We start from the raw sequence: 20,164 nt of genomic DNA on the forward strand, positions 1-20,164 counted from the left end.
AACTCTAGATTTGTTCATATACTTCTCGGTGGATGATATGCTAAAAATTGGAAAGAGATTGCGAGCTCAGTCCCAGCTAAGAAGACTTCCAAGTCCTGGAATTGGGGTAGTATTAAAGAATGAGCATGGGAATGTAATAGCTCTGTTCTTAGGCCCGATTGGAGTAGTTGACTCTCTTAGGGCTAAGATCCTGGCAGCTTTGGAAGGGGTAAAAAGCGCTAAAGACTTGAAGATTAGTAAGCTGATCATATAAGGAGATTCTAAGCTAGTAGTGGGCTGGTTAAAGGAAGACAACAATGATCTCTGGAAGTACAATAATGAAAAGAGAAAGTTCAAGTGGCTGACAAAGGATAGAGAAGTGCAAATTCATTTGCTGATGGGCTAGCTAGACAACGGGTAAGTAGGGATTATGTTTTTTGGGCTTAGTTGTAACTGCAATTTATTTCCTTTAGATGGCTTTTGGCCACCTTGGGGAGTTAAGAAAGTTTGGCTCCATCTTAATCTTTTTTCTTCATGGAAAAGTTTGTTATTGATCAAAAAAAAAAAAAGCTGCCTAAGTTCAAAAAGTATGCCTTTGTAAAAAGTTTTGACTGAAAATATGCTTGATTGTGCCCATTTCCATCTTTTTGAGTCAGAAAGCAAATTTTGCTGGTTTTGGATTAAAGAGAGGAGTTCTATGTTGAGACACAAATAAAGGGAATACAAGTGTACAAGAAAAGGCCACGTCAGCCTTTGAAGAATGTAACTAACAGCCAACCACTAGAACAAACTAAATAACAAACTAGACAAGTGGACTGGACAAGTGGGGAGGCTGGTATAACAGAATTGTAACAGCAGTATATAAATAAGGAAAGGAGGTTAGGAGGGGATTATGGATTTGGGGAATACAATCTCTCTTTCTTTCTATCTCTCTCTCTCTCTCTCTCATTTAGGAGGCAGGCTCCCTCGAAAGAGTCCCTGAGTTAGGCAGTACCTAACAAGTTGGTATCAGAGTCAAGATGCCAAGCACAAGGTCATCAGCAATGGAGAACAAAGTCGACAACATGGAAGGAGAAATGCAAAGAATATCAGCTGATGTCAAAGAAATCAAAGAAAGCATTGCATTCTTGCTGGAACGACTGGCACCGGCACCACCTGCGCCAAATCAGGAAGAGCGCAGTGACACCAGTCATCGAAGTGGATCAAGAACAGCAAGAATTGAGTTTCCCATCTTCGCAGGGGGAGATCCTACTTCCTGGCTTCTACGAACAGAAAGATACTTCGATTATCACAACACACAAGGACCTGATCGTGTTCCATTAGCTGCTGCACACCTGGAAGGAGAGGTGATCGTCTGGTACCAGTGGTACCGGCGACGGCACCCAAGGGCCACATGGGCAGACTTCACCGACGCCTTAACCATGCGATTTTGAGTCTCAGCTCTTGAGAACTATGATGAAAGCCTCGCTAAGCTACGACAGACCGGCTCCGTCCAAGATTATCAGATGGCGTTCGAAAGATTGGTTGTGCGCGTGCAAGGCTGGCCAGAAAACGCGCTTGTTGGCAGTTTTGTTGGTGGACTCGGGGAAGAATTGCGGCTGGAGGTAAAAGCCATGCATCCCACCATCGTTCTTGAAGCAGCAGCATTAGCTCGACTACATGAAGACAAACTGAGAAGGATTAATTGACCTTTGGGAGCTACGATCAGACCAGGTATACCGAACCAAGAACCAAGTATCTTGGGTAAACCGGAGCCCAGATCAGGAGTAGGAATCACAGGCAAGGACGCCAACTCTGGCTCAGGCCCTGACTCAGCCAATAGGTTAACCTAGGCTGAGATGCAAGCTTGACGGGAAAAGGGCCTTTGTTATGCATGTGGAGACAAATTCGGGCCGGACCATCACTGTAAGATCCCTCAAGTTTTCTTCCTTCAACCTAAAACCGAATATGTCAAGCAATCAACAGACATTGAAGAGCCAATGGACAACCAAGAATGGGGGCAATGGACAAAGGAATACTCGGAAGTATCCCTGCAAGCCTTGATCGGTCTTGCTTCTTCTCAAACTATGAGAGTAACCGGACTGGTACAAGGGCGCCATGTGTCGGTTCTGATAGACAGTGGCAGCACCCTCAATTTCATTACCCAAACATTGGTCAAACAACTAGGGATTCCGGTCCAAACATGTGCAACCTTTCGGGTGCACGTAGCTAATGGGAGCAACCTGGTGTGTGACAGTACGTGCACAGAATTAAAGATGAAGATACAAGGACATGAGTTCGAGGTAGATCTGCACCCCGTGGAAACCAGTGGAGCAGATGTAGTTCTCGGAGTCCAATGGTTAAGGCAACTAGGGCCGTCTCACCATGGATTTTCAAGTGGGCAGCTCACAGGTGCATATTCAAGGGCAGCTGTCCAAAGGTCCAGGACCTATTAGCCTCGCCTCCCTAAGGAAACAAGCAGCAGACCCAACCCACATCGTTTTAATGCAGATAGACTCCCACAGGAATGGCTCCATTCTAGCCCAAGGAAGCAAATCTGAAGAAGGCCGTACACAACTACAGCAGCTACTTCAGAAGTTCTCAGTGATCTTCCAAGAACCTAAGGAACAGATTTCAGGTGGATACGCAAAGGGAATCACATCGAACCAGAGGCATCGGTGGTATGGTCAGGCCTCCCAATTGAGGATGCAACTTGGGAACATTACTTGGATTTACAGAATAGATTTCCACATCTAGACCTTGAGGGCAAGGTCGCTTTCAAGGGAGGAGGGACTGTTGAGACACAAATAAAGGGAATACAAGTGTACAAGAAAAGGCCACGTCAGCCTTTAAAGAATGTAACTAACAACCAACCACTAGAACAAACTAAATAACAAACTAGACAAGTGACTGGACAAGTGGGGAGGCTAGTATAACAGAATTGTAACAATAGTATATAAATAAGGAAAGGAGGTTAGGAGGGGATTATGGATTTGGGGAATACAATCTCTCTTTCTTTCTATCTCTCTCTCTCTCTCTCTCATTCAAGAGGCAGGCTCCCTCGAAAGAGTCCCTGAGTTAGGCAGTACCTAACAAGTTGGTATTAGAGCCAAGATGCCAAGCACAAGGTCATCAGCAATGGAGAACAGAGTCGACAACATGGAAGGAGAAATGCAAAGAATATCAGCTGATGTCAAAGAAATCAAAGAAAGCTTTGCATCCTTGCTAGAACGACTGGCACAGGCACCACCTGCGCCAAATCAGGAAGAGTGCAGTGACACTTGTCATCGAAGTGGATCAAGAACAACAAGAATTGAGTTTCCCATCTTCGCAGGGGGAGATCCTACTTCCTGGCTTTTGCGAACAGAAAAATACTTCGATTATCACAACACACAAGGACCTGATCGTGTTCCATTAGCTGCTGTGCAGGTGGTGCCTGTGCTAGTCGTTCCAGCAAGGATGCAAAGCTTTCTTTGATTTCTTTGACATCAGCTGATATCCTTTGCATTTCTCCTTCCATGTTGTCGACTCTGTTCTCCATTGCTGATGACCTTGTGCTTGGCATCTTGGCTCTGATACCAACTTGTTAGGTACTGCCTAACTCAAGGACTCTTTCGAGGGAGCCTGCCTCCTGAATGAGAGAGCAAGAGAGAGAGAGAGAGAGAGAGAGAGAGAGAGATTGTATTCCCCAAATCCATAATCCCCTCCTAACCTCCTTTCCTTATTTATATACTGCTGTTACAATTCTGTTATACCAGCCTCCCCACTTGTTTAGTTTCTTATTTAGTTTGTTCTAGTGGTTGGCTGTTAGTTACATTCTTTAAAGGCTGACGTGGCCTTTTCTTGTACACTTGTATTCCCTTTATTTGTGTCTCAGCAGTATATAAATAAGGAAAGGAGGTTAGGAGGGGATTATGGATTTGGGGAATACAATCTCTCTTTCTTTCTCTCTCTCTCTCTCTCTCTCATTCAGGAGGCAGGCTCCCTCGAAAGAGTCCCTGAGTTAGGCAGTACCTAACATTCTATCACCTGCTCCAACTCCTAGTCATTGATTTTTCTCCTGAAAACAGGGGATCAAATGTGCTCCCACACCAAAGCCTGTTTATTCTCAACTGTATTGAACAAGAAAGGGAAGCCTTCTATTAGAATAGTGTTCCCACACCAAGGGTCCAGCCAAAACTGCAACCTGCTTCCATTGCTAGGTTTATATTTTAATTCTTTTATTAAGTGGGGATAAGCTTTGTAAATGCCTTCCCAAACTCCACAACCATATGAGAAGATGAGACAGCAGCATCCCATCCATTAGCATTAAAGCCATATTTTTCAGCTTTTATTGTCCTCCATAACTCATTCAATTCTGAAGAAAACCTCCAAAACCACCTTTCCAACAATGCTAGATTGAACAATTTCACCTTTCTAATTCCCAAACCTCCATGGGAAAGAGGTTTGCATATCTCTTCCCAGTTCACCAGGTGGTATTTTGATGAATCCTTTCCAACCTAGTCACAAGAAGTCTCTCATTCTTTTTTCTATTTTCCTTGCATAATTCAAAGGCAATGCTGAACCTCACCTTCCAAGTTAATTTGCTTTCCATTGTGATCTTTTCCAACTTGTATTCAATAATCTTGTAATGCAATCCAATACTCAATCCTAGATAGTTATAATTGAACTTATATTCTCTCTTGTGTCACCGGATAGCAATGATGAAATATGTTAATGAATTTCAACTACTTAACATAATATTCTATCATTAGCCTCTCCAACAAACTATTTGGAACCAATAAAACTGTGTTAACCCCATGCCTGCTTGGGTTGACTGAAGGAATCATATCCCTCTTAACAACCAAAGGAACCAAAACCGAGACTTGACCTTTCTTGTTTTCATCAGGCAACTTACCTGCCTTGAGACCCTTATCAAATATGACAATGATGCTGTGTACTGGTTATTTGAATCTCCATTGGACTTTTGCATCATTCATCCCATATGAAGAAGGGAGGGGAAAAGGTTTTGGTGGTAAGAAAGAAAGCAATCCAAAGACAAAAAGGTTTTGAAGAGGAAAATATGAGTCTTTCAGAAGTTTCAAGAGAAGGGAGACTGGATTTGGGTGACAACTAGATATGAGAGTTAAGGAACGGAGGCTGGGCTGAAGGATTCTGTTGCTTCTGCAAGTACTAATCATTTCTTGCAACAAAATATGTGAGAAGGAAGATAGAACAGGGAGAGTGTTAAATCAAAAGAGACCAGAATAGAGAATCATTCGTTGGATCTCTTCAACTTGAATAGTGACCCCAAATCAGTTGCTATCCATGCATCGATTAATGAAGTTGATGCAACCGGGTTGGTTGATGGAAGCTTAAATTGGATGGAAGTGAGGATAGAGGTTGAGCTGAGAAAAGGTGCACAGATTGACACAGGTGGGGGTGAATGATTGTGTAGGTGGTGGTGAAGAGGGAGTGACCACAAAGGAGATATGTACTATGTAACTCCGGGATTAGGGAATGAGGTGGCATCTGAGGAAGCTAGTGGTGAAGAAAATAGAGAAGTGGGAGGCAAGAGAACGGAGGTTTGAGCGAAGAGAAAGTTTGTAAGTGAGCTTGCCAGGGGTGACCGAGTTGCTAGAATATATAATAGAAAGAGGAGGTAAACCAAGCTGTAGGGGCTGGTGATAACACTGCTGGGACAGAGGAAGGGGAAGAAGAGTGTGGAGTGGAAGAGAGGGGAAAGAAGTAGAGTTGGTAGATTGATGAAAAAAAAGTGGAGTTGGTAGGAAGTGTGGGGGGAGTCGAAACTACAGGTTACATTGAGCTTAACACAATTGTTGGCAAATAGGTGGAGGTGTCCAAGTCTCTCTGCTTATTTTATGTGGGTGGTGAGGACTTCGCAAGGAGAGCATGAGCAACTAGATAAGAGAAGAAAGGAGGAGAAACTTAGGAAGAAGTCATTGGGTGAAAGGGGTGAAGATTAGGAAGAGGACTCCGAGGGGAGGAGAATAGGTCTCATTGGTGAGAGGGTTTGGGTGAGTGTAGGGAGGGGGTAGTGAGAAAGTATAAAAGTATTAGGCTGGATTGTGAGGGGCTGAAGGGAGAGGACAAGGAGACTGGCAGTGGAGGCTTTCAGCCAAGGGTTTTTTTTTTTTTTTAATTTTTTTGATCAGCAATTCTAAATTCATTCATTAATTAAAAAAGTATAGTACAGCAGGCAAGGAAGATCCCCAGCCACCCTTTTTAGAATTACAATTCCTTTTTACAATTTAGCCCAAAACAGATGTTTTCTATTTACCCCTTGCTTAGCCAAGCAATCTGCTAGTCCATTTGTTGTTCTTCTAATGCATCCAAACGTGGTTTTCACTTCTTTTGCAATTGCGTCAATTAGTAATTTAAAAGGCGTGGCGTGCCTGGGAGCACATGCGAAGCACACCGATGCTCCGAGAACCCTGTATTTGCTAATGCTGTTCATTCATTCATTTTAATAAAATATCTTCTTAAAAGGCAATTAAAGTTATAAAATCACTGTTATGAGAATTACGAATTTAAGACCCTAACATGGACTTGTTTGATCTTTCCTTGAGGGGTGTGGCACAAAGGCGGCTTGTAGAATTAGGAATGTAATATGTTTTACATCACATTAGCTATTTGAAGTAATGCAATTGAGGAAAAAAAGAGATTGTGGGTTTTACATGCTTGAAAATGTTTTATATGTTTGATTTTTTTTTTTAATTTTTATTTGAACACGCTTTACATGTTAGGTTTATGTATTTTAATTCTAGATAATAGGTTTTCTAAAATATTTATTTTAAAATTTAAGTTTATATTTTTTATTAATATTATGCTTAATATAATTTTTTGAATTTTTTGCATTTTTTTAATTTTTGGCTTTTTTTTTTGAATTTTGCTGTCATTGTTATTGATTTTTTAGCTTTTCTTTTTTTTTTTTGTAATTTTGTGCCTTGCATCTCAGGTGCAAATTGGCCCCCTACGCTTTTTTTTGCACTTGGCGCTTTTAAAACACCAGTGTCAATTTTCCTTAAAGTCTACCTGTAACTACTCCAAGCTCTTGGTGTCTCAGTACTTAGCCAAGTTTGAGTCCCCTTCCGCTTCCATTTGCTGAAACCTCAATTGCTTTTCTAACCTCAGCCCTTGTAGTAGTGCCCAAACTTCATCTTTGACAGAGTCTTCAATACCAATAGGGCGTGAGTAGAATGCTTTTATTACACCATTTGCATTTCTAACACTTCCCCCCTATACCTGCTAGGATAGTGGAGAGGGTCACTTTGTGCAAAAAGAAAAGGGAAAGGAAAGGTTAGATCTGTATCCAATACACCCCTCCCAAGACTTCAGATGGCTAGGACTAACATTGGATATTGACTTTTCTGTGTGCTATTTTTCTTCCTATATGTATGTTTTCTGCTATTTTTCTTTTTCTTTTATTCCTCAGTCACGATCCTTGTATTTCCCTTGGCTGCAGATAAGATATCCTTGTTATCCTTAAATGTGCCAATGCTTCTCATTTTGGTTTCTATTGCTATTGGCATTGTTAGTTTTTCTTTTTGCCTCATAAAATTTTAAAATGTAGGGAGGGCTGATGCAAACTCATGATGAGGAAACCTACAATTTTCTCAAGTACTCTTCAGTCAAAGTTTTATTTTGTCTCCGATCTGCTGGGAAAAAACATAGCTAGGCCAAACAGCAGGTTAGACCTAAATCGTTATCTTGTCTTCATCTTTTACCTTTGGTTTTACTTCAGGTTTGGTTGTTTTAAATATTGAATGAATCACTCTCTATATCATGTATGGATAGTATAGATGCTATTTATAGCTTTTTGGGATTGCCCTATATTAATTAGCTTAAGTGCAAGTCCTTAATTAGCATTCATTGATGTGATAACAATTGGCATTTATTTCCACCAATCTTTCAATGGATACTTAAAAATACCATTTTCTTCAGGAGGAATCCACAATGTTTACTTGAATATTTGTCTTTTGGGCTGTTGACAACTTTTCCTATCTATGTAGTTTACTAATAATATCTTCACCTAGATGTAATTGGAGTTCCTGACATTTTATGTAGGCATGTTCCTGTAATGTTAATGACAAGCGTAGCCATTGTGCAGACTAAGATACATAGGCAGGACTGTTATATTGAACAATCTTTCCTTGGATTTTAATTTTTTAATGGAAACAATTAGTGCATAGCAGAACTCACTTCCCTAGTAAATTTTGACTCTTTACAATCATTAAACCATTGCCCCTAATGACCTCTTGCTTCTTTTTCATGAATTATTCTAATTTTGTTTACTAGGATGGTTTCTAATTCTAAGATGTTCCAAAGTTTTGCTCATCTTTCTCATATATTTTTTAAGTCCTTTCAACTTTTTATGCATTACCATTATTTAGTTAGGGTCTTTCATTAATCTAAATGAGGTTTTTATTTTATATTTAATGTGGCTAGATGTTTATCCAATGCTATTTCCTGGGTTCTTGAATCTATAATTTCATATTAGTTATTTTTCATAAAAGATTAGAAATGATTATAAATTTAAAAAATTAATTAACAAGAACTTTTGGTTACTTACCTATTCCAATTTAATCTATACTACTATTAAAAGTGTGAACTGGAGTGAAACTTTTGTTTGACTAAAATACCCCAATTTCTGAATTGGTCCCTCTCTAACTGTAAGGATAGAAATGTAATTTGAACAACCACTTTTCTCTTCATTCAAATCCCTCTCATTACGTCTTATATTTATAGTATTAACTCATATTAACATTCATTGAATTCTATTATTGACTAAAATACCACTATTTTTAAATTTGGTCCCTCTCTAATTGTGGAGGCACAAAATGTAATTTGAACTAATGCATTTCTCTTCATTCCACTGGCATTCATTAAATCTTATATTTAGGGTATTAGCTCTCCTTTCATTGAATCCTATATTAATTACCCATATTAAAGAAAAACAAGTGTGACAAAGAATAATTACTTTTATTGATAATAGAAATACATAATTTTTATAGAAAAAATAACAAAGTTTGTTAAAATGGCAAAACCAGTGATGTTTATAAAGTAATAGCCAAATTAGTGATTGGGGAGGAAACGAATTTCTTTTGGAGATCGGCTTCTATCAGGGCAAATCTGTGCCCACACCATTCTGACAGCTTTTTACAACCTTGCATTGGGAATATCTCTTCATGAAATAAAGCATACAAGTACGGAGATATTCTCAATGCAAGGCAGTAAAAGCTGCTCGAATGGGCTTTGCCCTGACTGAAGCCGAATTCTTTCTTTTGGACAAAATTGTCCAAAAAAAATATAACAAGTAACTTTGAAAATACCTTGAATACATTGAAACCAGAGCTCCGCTCAATCTCTCTAGGCTGTAAACTCATCTCCCCTAAATGCCAATCAAATTGCAGTCTTTCCCTTTTCTTCAATTATATGGAAAAATAGAGAAGAATTCAACGGTGAACGAATTCGACCTATACCCAAAAGGCAATATTTGTTTTAATATTGTTTGCTAAATGGAATGTCCATAGGAACCAAGTTTTATTTTTGTTATGAATTTTCTAAATTGGTTTATGTATTTCCTAGATTTTTCAAGTGGGTATGTTCTATTTCAATTATTTTGTTGTCTTGTATCTTGATTATAAAACTGCGTTGTCTATTGTTATTCCTCGTAAGTCATACCAATCATCTCTATCATGGATCCATTATTCATTTTAAAATCTCGCTCTCTCTCTACTACACTGTGGCAAAATAAGTGCTCAGGGTTCCATCTCTGTTCTTAATGCATTGTAGTGGAGAGGAAGAAAGGTTGAGGGTTCTCTTTGTTTTCTTAACGTGTTGTGAGGTGCTACTCGCATACTCTCTCTCTCTCTCTCTCTCTCTTGAATTAATTGTGTGGTGGAAGGATTAAAGGGTTTTTTCTCTTTTTTTTTTTGTATTTTCTTATTGAATTGTGTGGTAGAGGGAAGGGCTAAGGTTGAGGTTCGAACGGATGACTTGTATGTTAAGGGGAAATCTTGTCCAACAAACTTACTTCGTTCTCCATTCATCTATTTAGACATTATTTTCTTAATATGACCGAATTTGTTTATTTGATAAACTTTGTTAATATTTTTGCAAAAAGCCCTAGAAATAAAATAAAAATTTAAAACCAACAAAAAATGGGATTGTTTTCCTATTTGGTGGCGAGTCAACAATTCAACCTTGGTGCTAGTTTATCAAAAAACTTTTTTGGGTTAAAATGTGTCGATTATTGATGTCATAGTTTAATAATAAAGATTAAAAAATAAAAATACAAAAGTATAAAATAAAAATTGTAGAAAACATTAGGGCACATCTCTATTATCATATTAAATAAAAATAAGTGTGAAACATAAGAATAATTTTTATAAATATAAAAATATAAAAAAAATTATAGGAAATCTTGAAATCATCATAAAAAATGCCACGTGCAAAGGCGTGCATACTTGCAATGTATCAGATACGGGGGGCATTTGCATTTAATCTATCATTCTCAACTTTTCTATTCACAAGAAAGCTGGGACAATCTATACCTATCATAAAAAAAAAGTAACTGAAACGTTCTTGGGGCTTATGGTCACTTGCCCTTTTTTGTGGTGAGTTGGAAAATGAGATTCTCATTCCTAGGGGGCTGGAATGAGAATCGAAATTCCATTCAACCAAGTGGCTCGAATCAAAATGACCGGTTGGATTTTGGTTCTTGAACAAGGCAGATCCTAAAGTTTTAAGCAATCTTTTCTTTTAGATCAGTTTGTTGTAGAATCTGTTTGCTTGGGGGAAATTTGCTAGACTTAACTCCTTGTATAGAAAACAATAAATATTTGAGTCCCCTTTTGTAGATTAGCCAAGACTGGTATGGAGATAATGGTAGATTCGGTCCTGGACCATCCTATTATTGATGGTTGAGGTGCAACTCGTACATGGTAGGGCTATAATTAGGGTTTAAATGGAGCAAATTCGAAAAGGATGTGGCCATATTTGAATTCGATTCTGATTAAATACAATGGCTACTTGAATCCGATTCGATATGTGATGGAGTTCAAAATCGACAAAATGAATTTGAATTAGTTTAAACCATCAAATATCTGAATTCAATTCAAATTCGACAAATAATGACTAGGGTGTGGGATTCAAAGTTTCAAACTAGAATAAAACTTACCTTATGTGTCTTTGTCGATATACTCTTTGCTTCTTTTGTTAAACAAAATTTGTATGCTTCTTTAGTGTAAAGCTTTGGAGCCTGCAAATGTTAAGAGAAAACTTAGTCCTCGCTATCTCAACTTGTGGTGTCACCCAGGAAGGACGACAATGTTGAGATTAATAGGGAGATGAAGTGCGTTTGACAAGAACCAATATGACAAACTAGGACAGAGGATCCTCTTTTCATTGAATATAGCAGCTCCAACTGACATTGAAGATCGGAATTTTCATGACCATTGATGATTTCACTTCACCTGAGAATATGAGAAAACACACCAGGGAAAAAATAGCAGCAGCCGGTAATGTTATGTGCAGTGACAACCCCTCCCCTCCATCCCAAATATAGAAGGGTAGGTATTCAAAGTGTACAGACCTAAAAGAAGAAACGGGGAGGGATCATTGACAGAGGGAAAATGGAGTGAGTATTGAGAGAAATCCCTCTCTTCTCCAAAAAGCTAAAGGCTGATAGTTGACAATTTTTTCTTGATATCACATATATTATATATAATTTATATTTAAACTGCATTTATAATTGGTTGATTGAATATTTAACGAATTGAATCTACTTTATTTGATTTGATTTAATTATGTTTAATTCGAATTCGGATTTTTGAATACTGTTTACACCCCTAACTATAATAAGGTTTGGATTTGATGCAAATCCAATCCAAGTATTGAAAACCTTGAATCCAATTCGATTGAATACATGTGTCTTAGCTCTGATTTGGATCCCATTGGACTGGGATCGGATTTGGGTTAATCCGAGTCTGTTTTCATCTTTAAAATAAATCAAATGGTCATTTGCTAAGACACACCTTATAGTTTCACCTGTTTACTTAAATCACCTTCTGTCAATGACCGCTTAAATTTTCGTTTAACAATTGTCATGTGACCTCTTAAAATACATTTTAATTCCAAAAATGCCCCTAACAAGTCTTAAGTCGCCACATTTTTTCACAGCTCATATCAATTGGTTTCCATATCTACCCAAAACCAAAATGGAGAATACAAAGAAACAAATAAAATTTCCAATAGAACACTTGAACTCGTGAACGAAACAAACTCAAGAACAAAAACTAGAAGATTATAATACTTGCATGGTAAAAAAAAGAACCATATTCATTAGAACAGGAACAAGGCTATCTTACACAAAGCAATTATAAAAATGCGATCTGCATGTAATGAGAGATAGAAAGAAGAGAAGCTTTGGAAGAGATATTTAAAACACCAACATTTTCTCTAATCGAAATGATAAACCCAAGTCCTATTCAGCGTTATGATGAGTTTGGCCATCTCTAACTTCATTTATTGATTAAATTTGGATTGGGCTTCCTCATCTTATCTTTTGCCATCACTGTAGTATTTTCATTTCTTGAGGTTTGGCTGGAAAAGGGTTGAAGTTATCATTCAATATTGAGCTCTTTTCATTTCTTGTTGCAAGGGACGGATCTCTTGGTCCCTTTTGAGATTTTCAACATTCACACCACACCTGAAAATTTGTCAATCTTGAACGTATTTCTTGTTCTCTTTGAATTCATTTTGAGTTTTTTCTCAAGGTCACGTTTGTTTGAGGTGGAAAATCGAACCGGGGTAAACTTTATACCCAGTTCGATTTTATTACAGGTGTTTGGTAATATTGCCTCATGAATCGATGTAAAAGTCCATTCTCGCCGATATTTACATTGAAAATCAATGAAAAGTTTACATTGATTCTCTCCATCCATTGATCTTTATACAAAGAGTCGAAGAGAGGGTGAGAAGACCTCATCTCCTCTGATCGTGAAGACCTCCTCCATCCAATGGTTTCCGTCCAAAGAAGAGCCCGTCGTCCGTTAACATCCGATCACCAATGGAGTTAGCAGAGAGAAACTCAAAATCTACATTGCTTACCGACATCTTTTCCCGTTCTATGTCAAGCTTCTTTGGCGACTCAGAGCACGAGCTTATGGAGATGAAATCATTGTCGTCGATGAAGTCAATGGAGAAAGAGGTCCGCGGGCTTGATGTTGGCTCCATAGAGTTTTAGAGTAGATCTCCTTCCAAATCGAGCCTAAGGCAAAGGGTTTGGGTTTCCTACACTAAGGTCGGCTCTAGTCTTTGGGTTTATTTATTTAACAGACCGAACTGCCTCACCTGCAAACCTTCATCTCTAATCGTTGGAAAATATTTTTCGACTCTGCCAGCTCCTCCTCAATTCGTCTCTGGTGCTCATTGCATTCTGCGACTCGCTGTCGGAAATACCGAATCCTCTTGAGGCTGGCCGAAACTGCCAGCCCCATCTCTGCCATCCTTCCTTACATATTTGTATTCTCATCCTGTGATTCTTTCAGCTTCTTCGTCAAGAATCAATACCCATCTAAGGATTTAAGGAGATTCTCTAAGAGAAGCTTGTTATGCTCTTGCAGCGCAGCAACATTCCCTTCACCATCTCCTCTTCTACAGTTGTAGGGTTCCAAGAGCAACCACTTACCCTACTATTATCTCCTTCCCCAAGCTTGAGAACATCCATTCCAAGCTTGTCTGTGCTACTATGCTCGCACTGAGTTTTAGAGTAGAGCAGGGTTTCAGAGTTTCAGAACGTAGTTTCACTTTTACATCGAAACAACCAAACAACATGAGACAAAATTTCCAAAACACCCTGATTCAATTTTCCATCGACTACTAAATTAGGATCAAAATTTCCATCGATGTAAATTTGAATTTACACTTGAAACAAATGCATCGCAAAGACAAATATTAATTTTTCCTTTTGAGGGTGTTTGTTTATTGTTTTACAAATCTTACTATTTACAAGCGTTGGGTTAATTCCTAGGGAATACTTCTTGGGAAGAATGATCATTCAGACCAGGGTCAGATTTCACAGGCCCAAAGTACAGTTCGGTAGGTGTCAACTCAAAATTGATGCCAAATCACGAACAGGTGTAAGTGCATAATGTGTAGGTTTTTGAAATATAAGTGCATAATGTGTGGGTTTTTGAAAATTTGAATGTTTATAGAACTGTGTAAAATTCTGCTGTCCGTACTTCTCCGACTCCGTTTTCATCATGTTCTATTAATTTGACTTCATGGATATTACCTCTCCGCACATCCTTGAATCCCGATATCGTCGCAAGTCTCTTTTGAGGAAAAATGTATCAAATTCTAGGTTTTCTTCGTTTCTTTCTTTTCGATCTTTTGAGTCCCGCTTGATGGAGGGATAGATCATGTCGATTTGTTGTTAATGCGAGTAATGTGTTCTGTCATGCTAGTTAGACAGCGCTTACTTGAGAAAAATGTGAGTTCTCCCTTAGATTCCACAGAGATTTGGTTATTAACTCGTTAGTTTATTTTTCTTTGTCATATGTTTCCACTAATGCATATGCTTTAAATATACCCTCTGTTTCTTTTATTTTCTTTATAACTTTCTCTCTTAGTTTCATTTTTAATTTTGATTTGGAAGAGTTCTTGCACTTTATCACATGCAACGGAAAGATCAGGGCTCATTCTTGTCCCCATCAGAGGATGAGAGTTCAAGAGAAGTTTTTGGTCTTATAAAGAAGCTGAATGTTGCCCCTGATACAAAGAAAAAAGCAAAGCCTACATGTAAGACATTCAATTGAGAACTCGACTGTTCTTTTTTTTTTTTTTGAGAAAAGATAACTGATAGTATTAAAGATAAATTGACTGTTCTTATCTGTCTACAAGATTATTCTTTCCTATTTGCTAGTTGTTTCTTGTTGTTTTTTATTATGCAGCCTTTTTCAATATGCTGGTTACGGGAGGAAACAGTAATAGTGCTTCTAAGGCAAATGGATATTTCCCATTTTGCATTGAGTTGACATTATTGGGTGAACTGCATTATAACTTTGTGACATGGACAGGAGATATACAGTGACCTTGTATGGGTTATTGCTTAGTGTGAGGGTAAAATCATGGGCTAGGAAGTATCAGAATACTGGGTTGATTTTGAGAACAGTTCATGCTAAATACCTGAGGTTAGGTACGAATTTGACTGTAATTGGGATGGTTCTAGCACTTATGAATCTGGCCTGATTTATAAACACATCCAAACCCAATCTGTAATCTGATCAGATTTAGCGGGGTCTTGGATCCTATTGAATTTTTGGATCTAATCTGAAGTTGTTTCATCAATTTTGAAATGAAGAAGAATTAAATTATAAAAAAATAATTACTGACTTTAAATAATTATATATTATCAATAATATATATGTATGTGTATTAATTTTTATAAAATTTAACCGACTTGGATCAGATCCGCTTCTGATCCAATCATGCAAATGGATCATCTGAATCTGAAATACGTAGATTGGAATTTGGGTTGGGCAATTGGACTTTCAGAGATCATTGACAGCCCTGTACCAGTCCCCCCACCCAACCAATCCCCAAGATCCCAAATAGCTAAGATTCCCATTAGTTAATGGCCTGTATTTTTGATGGACCAAAATTTTCATGATTGGATAACTGCTATTTTGTCTGTTTTATTGCAAATGCCAGAAGTGATGAAATTTTAATGGGAAAATTGGTGAAACTAGCAAAATAGTGCAAATATATTAAAACAACTTAAAGAGGATGATGGTTTTTGAGGGTGGGTGTTATGGATTTGATTTTTATTGTCTTTAATGGTCAATTTTTTTGTCAGTATGTTTTAATTGGTCCATGGTAGCGTTCTCTAGATTAACTTTCTAGAAGAAAATAATAGATAAGTTAAAGGTATGAATATGATCTGATTACTTGCTAGCTTGATGATGAAAACTCCTAAGGAGAGTGTTCAATAATATTTTAGCACCCATCAAGAAGCTATAGCAAACAGTAAATTACAGCTTGGAAAGTAAGAAAATGAAGAGGACAGCCATAATAAGTTTGTAAACCCAGAGTTTTCTAAACTATTTGTGTACTTATATGGGGTGTGGGTTAGATTACTGTCATCCATCATCCAATGTTGGTCCCAGCTATTTGGGTCTTGGGAGTTGGAGGGGTGCACTGGATACAAATTGTTACACACACACACAATCAAACAAGTTCGAATGGCACAAAACAAAGCACATAGAGATACTGAAAAGAGAACAAAAACCCAATACACAAATATATGTGGTTTGGCCTTTGATGTTCACAGGCAAGGGGGGAGCAGAAATCTACTAAATCAGTAAAAATGCAGCAATTGAGTAGCCTCACAAAACCCTGGCACCCAATACAGTTGAAGCTCTCTCTATATGAGTGGCAGATGCAAATATTAGATCCACTCAAAAAACCATACAAACATATGCACAATTGCACATACATGTTTGCATTCATAGACCCATAAGATCCATATGCAAAACCTTCCGGGTCTGTGCTGTGGGGTCTGTCAAAGCAAGGCAAAGTTTTGTGGAATATGGTGCCAGGTGTGATCTACTGGTCTGTTTGGAAAGAGAGAAATGATAGAACCTTTCAAAGTCAAGCCTTACCAGTCGAGAAGTTATGTGGTAAGGTGGAAAGGCTGCTGGTGAAATGGGCTAGTACCTTAAACATCCTCAGGGGGTCATAAGTGCACTGATTTCTATAATCATTGGAGTGACATTATCTCAAATGATGGCTTTGCTTTGTCATTGTTTTGCTGTTTTAGTTTCTGGTTGTGGCGTTGGAGTCTTTGTAGAAGGGAACCTCTCCCTTGCTCATCTTTTCTTTATTAATGAAAATTTGCTTCTCCTTTGAAAAAAGAAAAAAAGACCCTGAAGCCAAAGCCTCTTTGCTTTGAATCTGTTCATGTAATGGAGTTCAAAGAATTTTCAGTGGAAATTGATACATTCTCTAAGATTCAGGCATTCTGTCTTTGGTTTCTTCTTGTTTGTCTCCCCTCCTGAAATTATTTGTCTTTTGCAAGAAATGTAGATTACTGAAATGAATGGATTTTCTTCTGCCATTTTGTTTATTCTGCCACTCAACCCTATTGCCCAACTTGATCTGTACAATTTGCATGGGATTGAGTCTCCAGTTTCTTAGTTAACCATTGTTAGCTCCCATCATATAGCAGTTCATTTTACATGAGAGGGAGAGAGGGGGATCTAGTTTAATATTTTGAGTATTCCTGTGAATTTTGCCTGCCACTTGACCCTATTTCACAATTGAGTCTCGAGTTTGTTAGTTGTCCATTGTTAGCTCCAATCATATAGCAGTTCATTTACATCCTTTTCATACTCTTCTAGAGCAGGCCCTGTATACAGCTCAACCTGGTAAACATCCCTCTTGCAAGAGTCTGTAATTGTGTTGGGCTAATCTCCCGACCCAATTTAAATAAGGTAGCCAAGTTGTGGGCCAGGGCTCTTTCTTTCCTAATCTGGTTTCTATATTTAATAGGGAATTATTAGCCTTTCTCTCATCCACCTGTGAATTATTAGCCTTTCTCTCATCCACCTGTGAATTATTAGCCTTTCAATAGGGAATTAATAGTCAAGGTGTTAATATATATTCATAAATAGAATCTCCTGTAAGATTCTATTTACGTATTTTTAAATATGTAGTTCATACTTCAGAACTGTTTTAGCTTCTTGCATGATAATTTTTGTACCCCACTCCAAAGAGCTGGTTTTGCTTCAGTTATTTATGTTATGTTTATATTCCTGAAGTACTTAAATTACTATTACTAAATAAGTGTTTTTTATTTAATTTTTCATACCAGTCATCCATCACCTACAGTTCTCATACCTGCTCTTCGAACAGTTGGAAACATTGTCACAGGAGATGATGCTCAGACTCAGGTATCAACCTTGTTTATGTACCCGGGATTATAATTGCTTCTTCCATTAAATAATCGTAATGAATAAATTAAGAATTTAAAGATTTCTTGCACACACTGGTTTTGAAAATAAATTATCATGTTTTTTTTTATACTTGTATCTAGAATGCTTTGTAGCCCACTCCTGGATCTCAAATTTTATTAGCAGATGTAGATGTTTATGGCTGTCCAGTTGCCTTGTCAATTTCTATCCATTCAGCCAGTTCAAATTCCAGATATTTGTATCCCCCCTTCTCTCTCCCCCTCCCCCTCCCTCTCTCTAAATTTGGTGGTTCAAGTCATTTCTCTTAGCACCTAGAAATGTCTTTTCCCTTGTAATTCCTTCTAAGATTTACAAAACCCTGGACGTTATAGTCATGAATGTAGGTCTAACAGAACACTTTCGGGCCTAAAGACACATCCTAGAGTTAGTAATTGGGGGAACCTGATCTTTAAATTAGGCTTCTGAACAGATTCCTCACCCTTCTGGCAGGTTATCAACAATTTCACATATGGAGTTTAAAAATAAAATTTCATATATGGAGTTTAAATATGTTTGTAAGAATTACCCTATTGGCCATGTATAGTCAATGACTCAATGCCTTCTAAAAATATATTCTTCCTGTTAGTAGTGTTGTGCTATTACTTGGTTATATGATTTCTAACCCTCCATTTCTTTTTCGCTTTTGCTTGGCAGTTCTACAGACTGCCTGAAACAACATTTTCTCTCCAATCTGATGTTGACTGGACAACAGTTTTGTGAAGAAGACTGGTCAGCACTCAAAAAGAAATACAGTAGCCTTTCTGAGGATTATTTGCTGCGGTATTGCTTCTCTTCATCTTATATTGTGGCTCTACTGCATGATACTCTTGGAATTTCATTGGATGATCAAAGGTATTTCCTTTTATGCTTTCTGCCACTTCCTTCCAAGATCATTCTGTGATTATATCATGATCATCATCAATGTTTTCAAAACGTCATTGACCATAGGCAGTTGAGCTGTTCAGACTGGAAACCGGTCACCATTCTGGAATTTCAATATTTTATTTTACATGTCTGAAATTCTTGGGTTGATCATTTCTTTCTTTTTTAGGCTGATGTGGATGGAAATGGAACAATCAGTTATGTTGAAGTTATTACTGCAACCATGCATAGGCACAAGCTAGAAAGAGACGAACATCTATATAAAGCCTTCCAGCATTTTGATAAAGATCAGAGCGGATACATTTGTGATAGGATGATTGGGCTGCTAATTCTATGCCGTTTGGAAGCTCCATAGTTCCTATTCAAAAAGAATAGTTGTCGTTGGCGTGAAGAGGAGAGAGAAACTGGCTTACTTGGTAGAAGAGACCGTTGTATTTGCATTGATGGTGGGAGTAGCTGGTTGTTTTTATGTTGTTATTTTTTGCCAAGATGCCCATTGTATGCCCGGGCAGCTTGTTAATTTTTATATTTGTTTAATGGTGGGAGTAGCTGGAACAACATTTGGTAGCGAGAAACAATTGTATTTGCATTGATGGAAATGCCAAACATCCACAAAAATTGTATTCTTATTTGCATCTTTCAAAACAAATGAGTTGAGTGCAAAGTGGGTGTATAAATCTTGAACCACTTTGCACTCACATGAACCAAACATTTATGCTCTGCACTCTACAAATTTGTATTCATACTCCAACCAAACGGAGCTATAGGTCGTTTCAAATATCGAACGCTTTCCATCATCAGTCCAATTTTGTTTGTTGCAAAGGCTACTCAGGTCTGATGTATAGCTGCTTCTACTCCTTGGCAAGCAATGGGAACATAGAAACTTTAATTGGAGGAGAAAAGGCTTTACATCGGGAACATCTCGCATGCTTATATGTTATGGTCTTCTAACCATTAGTGACTTTAGGTCTCCTAAGAGAAAATTGACTTTAAATATCCAAATTAGTAATACGAGAAACAGAAGTTATCTTTTGTCTGAACGGATGGTATGGTCAAAATTGTCATTTTACACTTATGTCTAAAATAGTAAGGATAAGCAAAGCAATGCCAATGTGCATGAGTGTCTTAATAATAGGTAAGCTATTGGAGATGTCTTAGTAAATATTAGAAACTATAGGAGGTGTGTTAGTAAATGACCCTAAATAAAAATGAAAAAAAAAGGCTGATTATTTTAACTTATGCATAGATTTATATAAATATGCACATAATATACTCAAATCTTAATCAGATTGGGTGGTGGTTAATAG

General features: G+C 37.7%; 1 protein-coding gene and 1 long non-coding RNA gene across 6 annotated transcripts in view; one reads left to right on the forward strand and one right to left on the reverse strand.

Annotated features, from left to right (window-relative positions):
• LOC104612050 (uncharacterized) overlaps positions 1-19,486 on the forward strand; it is a 33,811-nt gene extending 14,325 nt beyond the window's left edge. The window contains exons 3-7 of one of the 5 annotated variants that reach the window (XM_088896338.1): positions 7,532-7,648; positions 14,621-14,763; positions 17,837-17,915; positions 18,630-18,755; positions 19,027-19,486. In XM_088896338.1, the coding sequence (XP_088752464.1) occupies positions 7,551-7,648; positions 14,621-14,763; positions 17,837-17,915; positions 18,630-18,755; positions 19,027-19,099 (519 nt within the window). In that variant the 5' untranslated portion in view covers positions 7,532-7,550 and the 3' untranslated portion in view covers positions 19,100-19,486. Of the gene's footprint in view, positions 1-7,531; positions 7,649-11,319; positions 14,456-14,620; positions 14,764-17,836; positions 17,916-18,629; positions 18,828-19,026 lie in introns of those variants that run through there. The other 4 variants (XM_010279360.3, XM_088896339.1, XM_010279361.3 and 1 more) reach the window with 4 other exon arrangements.
• On the reverse strand, positions 12,834-17,830 carry LOC148803100 (uncharacterized). The gene is made up of 2 exons (XR_016081217.1): positions 17,572-17,830; positions 12,834-17,541 (listed from the first exon to the last, which is right to left on the reverse strand). It is a non-coding gene; the product is annotated as an uncharacterized LOC148803100 (long non-coding RNA).
• Positions 19,487-20,164: the final 678 nt, after the last annotated feature.

This window comes from Nelumbo nucifera, chromosome 1, assembly GCF_055504915.1.
Source record: "Nelumbo nucifera cultivar China Antique chromosome 1, China Antique-T2T, whole genome shotgun sequence".
NCBI lineage: Eukaryota > Viridiplantae > Streptophyta > Magnoliopsida > Proteales > Nelumbonaceae > Nelumbo > Nelumbo nucifera.